This window comes from Arachis stenosperma, chromosome 3 (assembly GCF_014773155.1).
Source record: "Arachis stenosperma cultivar V10309 chromosome 3, arast.V10309.gnm1.PFL2, whole genome shotgun sequence".
Taxonomy (NCBI): Eukaryota; Viridiplantae; Streptophyta; class Magnoliopsida; order Fabales; family Fabaceae; genus Arachis; species Arachis stenosperma.
In genome coordinates, this window is record NC_080379.1 from 158404350 (window position 1) to 158412545 (window position 8196).

The 8196-nt window shown below is 40.8% G+C and overlaps 1 protein-coding gene across 1 annotated transcript; it reads left to right on the plus strand.

Annotated features, from left to right (window-relative positions):
* The first annotated feature begins 4291 nt into the window (after positions 1-4291).
* Positions 4292-7633, plus strand: LOC130967049 (uncharacterized). Its single transcript, XM_057891873.1, has 2 exons — positions 4292-4910; positions 7479-7633. Exons 1-2 carry the CDS (start codon positions 4292-4294, stop codon positions 7631-7633), a joined length of 774 nt encoding a protein of 257 aa, XP_057747856.1.
* Positions 7634-8196: the final 563 nt, after the last annotated feature.

An 8196-nucleotide genomic window follows, 5' to 3' on the forward strand; every position in this document is an offset into this window, starting at 1 on the left:
AACTATTTTATTCAACTATTTAAATTATTCTATATTTTATAATGTACATGTATTTTATATTATTAATACTCCTCTAGGGAAAAGAGTACCTACTTTCTTATAAAGTCTTATTCAACATGCTTATTTTATCATGGTATATGTCTCTCCTCTTGCATGATCTATTCTTGTATATGCCTAAATAACCCTACTTGTTAATTAAACTGAGGGAATGATCCTTCGGTAAGGGAAGGTGACCCCCAAAGACAAGATAATCGAGATGATCCTTCGGTAAGGGAAGGGAACTCCCATCAATGTTATATAATAAGATATCTTTGTTGATATAACTCTTTTCTTGTGTATGTCTAAATAACCTTGATTGTAAATTGAACTGAGGGAGTGATCCTTCGGTAAGGGAAGGTGACCCCCAAAGACAAGATATCGAGATGATCCCTCGGTAAGGGAAGGTGATCGATCGAGATGATCCTTCGGTAAGGGAAGGTGATCACCAAGACACTCGAGATAAGAACCTTCGGTAAGGGAAGGGGACTCTCATTTATACCGGTTTGAGCTCAATACCTTCCATAAAAGTTAAAAGTTAAGAAAGAAGAAAGCATGAATGAAAGTTTGATTCTTAGTTCTTCTCAGATTTATGTATGATTATGTTGATGTTACTTAGGATGTTATCCTTCTGTTTTCCCTATATGCTTTCTCTTTTTGCACACATGTTTTACAAGAAAGATACATATTACATGCCACGTTATACGCTCTTTTTAAAAATCCCGCACGTGGGCTGGAGATGGATATGGAGGTGTTGCATAGCACTCCTACTGAGACGTTAGGTTCTCACTCCCTTTCTTTTCCCATACTGTCTCCAGAGGAACATGGCACAGCGGATAGAGACGACTGTAGTGTCCCCCGAAGGTAACTTCTGAGTATGACCCCTCGAAGCACGCGTGGGTAGTTGCGACCACTACTACCGTGCTCCAAACTATCTACTTAGATCGAGAGTTCGTGGAAGAAAAACCCCAGCTGTCCGTCGTAACCTTCCTAGACAGGAACGCTTCAGCACCTAAGAAGCGGTCATCTAAGGTGGTACACCTCGAGTCTGATTCCGAAACCGAGGAAGAGGAATCCGATAACCCGAGCCAAGGATAGGATATGACACAAGGATGGAAGTTTCTTCGATGAAACTAGTTAGGATGCATTAGTTTCTTTTTCGTCATAGTTACCTTTAAGCACTATCTCCTTTAGAACCGTGTTCATGGGAATTCTTTTATGTTTGCTTGAACCTCTTTGAGTTTTGTTCAATTTCATCCTTTTAGTACTACTCGATTTCCACCCAAGGTTTCGCGCGTGTTTTTCTTCTTTTCTTAACTAACGATTTAGTTCTTTGCTTTTTCATATTAAGTGTGACACCCTACTTAAAAGCCTTTAAAGGTGGAATATTAACTTAGGATGTTACATTATTGGTATCAGAGCAAAGTCGATCCTAGAGATCCTGTTTTAGAAGGTACGACTGATAGAACTTCTCCTTATAGTACCCATGAACAGGAAACCTAGGGCAAGCCAAAGGAGCCCACCAGTCAGAAGATTGAATCAAGGGTAAGTGCACAATTAATGGAGCTCCTTTAACAATCCTATACGATACCGGTGCTTCTCATTCATTTATATCTCTCTCTGCTACTAGTAGAATCAGTTTATGCATGACCAAACTACCATATGTCCTACTAGTGACCACCCCAGCCGGTAAGAGTATCGAAACTCAGCAGGTTTGTCAGAGGGTTGGCATCCTCATTTCAGATAGATCATACTATGCTGACCTAGTGTGCCTCCCTTTAGTAGGATTAGACATCATCCTAGGAATGGATTGGCTCAACGAAAACCGAGTCTTGTTAGATTGTTTTAAGAGAAAAGTCATCTTCCCTTCTCAGTCCATACGAGACACACGTGGTCTCCCAAGATCCTCCGAAGACACACGTACAAGGCAAGGATATGCCTTGCTAAATTCGGTAAAAGCAGATTCCCATCAGGAGTTCTGTGAGATACCGGTAGTACAAGACTTTTCAGATGTCTTTCCAGAAGATATACCCTCGTTTCCCCCAACACGAGAGGTTGAGTTCTCCATAGAACTGATACCTGGGACAGGGCCAATCTCTATAGCCCCTTACCGAATGGCTCCATTGGAACTCACTGAACTGAAGAACCAACTAGAGGAGCTGCTACGAAAAGGATTCATCCGACCAAGTGCCTCTCCCTGGGGAGCTCCAGTATTATTTGTGAAGAAAAAGGACGGCAGCATGCGTCTCTGCGTGGACTATAGGCAACTCAACAAAATCACGGTGAAGAACAGGTATCCCCTCCCAAGAATAGATGACTTAATGGACCAACTACAAGGTGCAATAGTGTTCTCAAAGATCGACTTGAGATCAGGGTATCATCAACTAAGGGTAAGGGAGGAAGACATTCCAAAGACAGCATTTCGAACGAGATACGGACACTACGAGTTCACAGTAATGTCTTTTGGGTTGACCAATGCCCCCGCCGTCTTTATGGACTACATGAATAGGATTTTTCGACCTTACCTCGACAGTTTCGTGGTGGTATTCATAGATGATATTTTGATTTTCTCCAAGACAGAAGAAGAACACAGGGAGCACTTGCGCGTAATACTGGGGACCCTTCGAGAGAAAAAGTTGTACGCGAAACTATCCAAGTGTGAGTTTTGGATGAAGGAGGTACAATTTCTTGGACATATGGTTTCCGGCAACGGAATATCAGTAGATCCAGTAAGATAGACTCGGTACTAAACTGGGAAAGGCCGACGTCAGTCACAGAAATAAGGAGTTTTTAGGATTGGCGGGCTACTATGGAAGGTTCATAAGAGGGTTCTCTCAACTAGCCCTGCCGTTAACTCGTTTAACCAGGAAGGATACCCCGTTTACTTGGACGCCAGACTGCGAAAGAAGCTTCCAGGAGTTAAAGTGTCGCTTGACATCCGCTCCAGTACTAGCCTTACCTAACCCCGACATGGCCTTCGAAGTTTACTGCGATGCCTCAGGACAAGGATTGGGTTGCGTACTAATGCAATGCAAAAAGGTAGTGGCGTATGCGTCAAGACAACTGAAGACCCACGAAGCCAACTATCCAACTCACGACCTTGAACTAGCCGCGATAGTATTTGTGTTGAAGACATGGAGGCATCATTTGTACGGAGTTGGGTTTCAAGTATTCTCCGATCATAAGAGCTTAAAGTACCTGTTCGACCAGAAGGAACTCAACATGCCACAAAGGAGGTGGATGGAGTTTCTTAAAGATTATGACTTTGTTCTAAATTACCACCCAGGAAAGGCTAACTTGGTGGCTGACGCTCTGAGTCAGAAGGTACTCAAGGCATCATGGTTAATGATAAAGGAGGCAGAGTTGATAAAGAATTTCAGAGACATGAACTTACAAGTCACCCTCGCTCCAAAAAGCATACGTCTGAACCACCTAACAGTGGCAAGTCAATTCAAAGAACAAATAACTAAGGCACAGAGCTCTGACCCTGACTTCCAAGAAACCCTACGCCTTGTCAAAGAAGGAAAATTGAAAGGCTTCACCGAAGGAGAGGACAAGGTATGGAGATACCAAGGACGAATCTGTGTCCCAAAGGAAGGCGATCTTCAAAGCAAGATTGCGGAAGAAGCCCACAAAGGAGATTTCACCATTCATCCTGGCATGACGAAGATGTACCATGATTTGAAAAAGATGTTCTGGTGGCCAGGGATGAAAAAGGATTTAGCTACAGTCGTGAATACATGCCTGGTTTGTCAGAAGGTAAAAATCGAACATCAGAAACCATCAGGGTTATTGCAACCCCTTGGCATCCCAGAGTGGAAATGGGAGGACATATCGATGGATTTCGTCATGGGACTACCTCGTACTCAAGCAGGGCGTGACGCTATATGGGTCATCGTGGACGACTTACAAAGACTGCCCACTTTCTACCAGTTAAGGCGACGACTCATTGGAAAGAATAGCCACGCTGTATATCAAAGAGATCGTGAGGTTACATGGGGTACCAACAACCATAGTCTCGGACAGAGACCCAAGATTTACCTCGAGGTTTTGGAACGCACTGCAGAAGGCATTCGGGACAAAATTGTGCCTGAGCACATCGTACCACCCGCAAACAGATGGACAAACGGAGAGGACCATCCAGACGTTGGAAGACATGTTACGAGCTTGTGTCCTGGACAAACCAGGGAAGTGGGAGAGTCACCTACCACTGATCGAGTTTGCTTATAACAACAGTTACCATGGTAGCATCGGGATGGCACCATATGAGGCACTATACGGGCGAAGATGCCAATCTCCTTTATGCTGGTACGGACCGGAAGATAAAGGCTACTTAGGACTGGATTTAGTAAGACAGACCACAGAAGATATCAAGAGGATAAGAGAAAGAATGCGCACTGCCCAAAGTCGACAAAAGAGTTATGCAGATCAACGAAGAAAACCCCTGGAATTTCAGGAAGGCGATCACGTATTCCTAAAAATCACCCCCACCACCGGGGTAGGGATGGCTCTTAAGGTACGAAAACTAAGCCCCCGGCACCTAGGTCCATTCCAAATCCTCCGGCGTATAGGAAAGTCGGCATACCAGCTTGCCCTACCACCAAATCTATCAAGACTACACAACGTGTTCCACGTGTCCCAACTCCGAAAATACCAGCACGATCCAAGCCATGTGTTACAGCAAGAGGATATAACACTCAAAGACGACCTGACTTTTGAACTACCAGCCATAGAGATTGTAGATAGAAACATGAAGCAACTAAGGAACAAGACGATACAACTGGTAAAAGTGGCATGGGGTAGCGGCAATTCCAGAGACTACACATGGGAAAAAGAGGCAGACATGAGACAGAAGTTCCCGAACTTGTTTACAGGTAACAATCATGGTGAGGATCTCCTTTTCTCCACAACAGTAGGAAATTACAGTAAGGCCCCTAAGTTATTTAAGACGACCCTTATCGACCAAGTTCAAACATGGAATTTGGGGACAAATTCTTTTCTTACGGGGGTGATAATGTAACAACCACCCCTTCTGGAAACAAAATTAAACTTCGAAGTTTGAAAATCGGTTAGGAGATAAGATTAGAATTTTTGAAATTTTGGATAGGAACCTAGTAACCACCCTCAGTTTGAAATTTAAAATATCCCAACCACCCCATCCTCAAACGTATATAAATAGGGGAGCACCCATAGGTAGAAAATCACTCCTCTCAAACACTAATCTTCTCCCTTCTCTCTCTACAAAGAAATAATATTCCGTGGGCAAACACAAGAGGCAAGCTCGAAGAAGCGTTAGGAAAAAGAGTAGGGAATAATGTTCTTTAAAATGCTTGGCATGTATTATGTTTCATTGTTATCTTATTACTTTCTTCCGTTCACGAATGTTATCATGACATTAAATTTCTTTCACTCACCTTTCATTCATGTTGAGCATGTCTTTCCACCATGTCATTCACGTCTTCTTATGATGTTCATCCAATTATTTACCATACCCATTTTGTACATCTTTCATATAATTATGTTGTTAATATTCCCTTAGGGCGAGAGTACATGCCCTCTTATACTGCTTATTCAATATCCTATATTATTGTATTAATATTCCCTTAGGGCCGGGAGTACATGCCATCTTATGTCTTGTACATCATATAAGCATATGTGTGATCTCTTACATGGCTATTATTTATGATATTTTAATTAAATTATTTACTATACCCATTTTGTGCATCTTTCATATAATTATGTTGTTAATATCCCCTTTAGGGCGAGAGTACATGCCCTCTTATACTGCTTATTCAATATCCTATATTATTGTATTAATATTCCCTTAGGGCCGGGAGTACATGCCATCTTATGTCTTGTACATCATATAAGCATATGTGTGATCTCTTACACGGCTATTATTTATGATATTTAATTAAATGTTTACTATACCCATTTTGTGCATCTTTCATATAATTATGTTGTTAATATCCCTTTTAGGGCGAGAGTACATACCCTCTTATACTGCTTATTCAATATCCTATATTATTATATTAATATTTCCTTAGGGCCGGGAGTACATGCCTTTTTATGTCTTGTTCAACATATAGGCATATGTGTGATCTCTTACATGGTTATATTATTATTTATAATATCTTAATTCAATTATTTAACATACCTTATTCTATTATGTGCATCCATGTTACCCCTTATATCATTATGTTATTATTGCTCCTTTATTTTAAAGATCAAGGGTACATGCTTCTTATAATATCTAATCCAAGTATTTCAAATACCCACTTTCTTATATGCACTTAGATTATATTTTATACATTATATCATTAATATCTTCTTAGGGTCAAGAGTACATGTTTTTTATAATTATTTATTCAGCTAATTAATATCCCCCATTTTATTACATGAAATTATATTGACTTTTATACCATTAGATTAATACTAATATTTCCTTGAGTTAAAGAGTACATGCTCGTATAACTATTTATTCAACTATTTAAATTATTCTATTTTATAATGTACATGTATTTATATTATTAATACTCCTCTAGGGAAAAGAGTACCTACTTTCTTATAAAGTCTTATTCAACATGCTTATTTTATCATGGTATATGTCTCCTCTTGCATGATCTATTCTTGTATATGCCTAAATAACCCTACTTGTTAATTAAACTGAGGGAATGATCCTTCGGTAAGGGAAGGTGACCCCCAAAGACAAGATAATCGAGATGATCCTTCGGTAAGGGAAGGGAACCCCATCAATGTTATAATAAGATATCTTTGTTGATATAACTCTTTTCTTGTGTATGTCTAAATAACCTTGATTGTAAATTGAACTGAGGGAGTGATCCTTCGGTAAGGGAAGGTGACCCCCAAAGACAAGATATCGAGATGATCCCTCGGTAAGGGAGGGTGATCGATCGAGATGATCCTTCGGTAAGGGAAGGTGATCACCAAGACACTCGAGATAAGAACCTTCGGTAAGGGAAGGGGACTCTCATTTATACCGGTTTGAGCTCAATACCTTCCATAAAAGTTAAAAGTTAAGAAAGAAGAAAGCATGAATGAAAGTTTGATTCTTAGTTCTTCTTAGATTTATGTATGATTATGTTGATGTTACTTAGGATGTTATCCTTCTGTTTTCCCTATATGCTTTCTCTTTTTGCACACATGTTTTACAAGAAAGATACATATTACATGCCACGTTATACGCTCTTTTTAAAAATCCCGCACGTGGGCTGGAGATGGATATGGAGGTGTTGCATAGCACTCCTACTGAGACGTTAGGTTCTCACTCCCTTTCTTTTTCCATACTGTCTCTAGAGGAACATGGCACAGCGGATAGAGACGACTGCAGTGTCCCCCGAAGGTAACTTCTGAGTATGACCCCTCGAAGCACGCGTGGGTAGTTGCGACCACTACTACCGTGCTCCAAACTATCTACTTAGATCGAGAGTTCGTGGAAGAAGAACCCCAGCTGCCCGTCGTAACCTTCCTAGACAGGAACGCTTCAGCACCTAAGAAGCGGTCATCTAAGGTGGTACACCTCGAGTCTGATTCCGAAACCGAGGAAGAGGAATCCGATAACCCGAGCCAAGGATAGGATATGACACAAGGATGGAAGTTTCTTCGATGAAACTAGTTAGGATGCATTAGTTTCCTTTTTGTCATAGTTACCTTTAAGCACTATCTCCTTTAGAACCGTGTTCATGGGAATTCTTTTATGTTTGCTTGAACCTCTTTGAGTTTTGTTCAATTTCATCCTTTTAGTACTACTCGATTTCCACCCAAGGTTTCGCGCGTGTTTTCCTTCTTTTCTTAACTAACGATTTAGTTCTTTGCTTTTTCATATTAAGTGTGACACCCTACTTAAAGGCCTTTAAAGGTGGAATATTAACTTAGGATGTTACATTATTGGTATCAGAGCAAAGTCGATCCTAGAGATCCTGTTTTAGAAGGTACGACTGATAGAACTTCTCCTTATAGTACCCATGAACAGGAAACCTAGGGCAAGCCAAAGGAACCCACCAGTCAGAAGATTGAATCAAGGGTAAGTGCACAATTAATGGAGCTCCTTTAACTATCCTATACGATACCGGTGCTTCTCATTCATTTATATCTCTCTCTGCTACTAGTAGAATCAGTTTATGCATGACCAAACTACCA

Bases quoted from the DNA above. Each gene is read 5' to 3' on its own strand.
- LOC130967049 (XM_057891873.1), top strand. From the start codon at position 4,292: ATGGCACCATATGAGGCACTATACGGGCGAAGATGCCAATCTCCTTTA. The intron at 4,911-7,478 runs GTAACAATCATG...CTATCTACTTAG, and splicing joins GTTCCCGAACTTGTTTACAG to ATCGAGAGTTCGTGGAAGAA.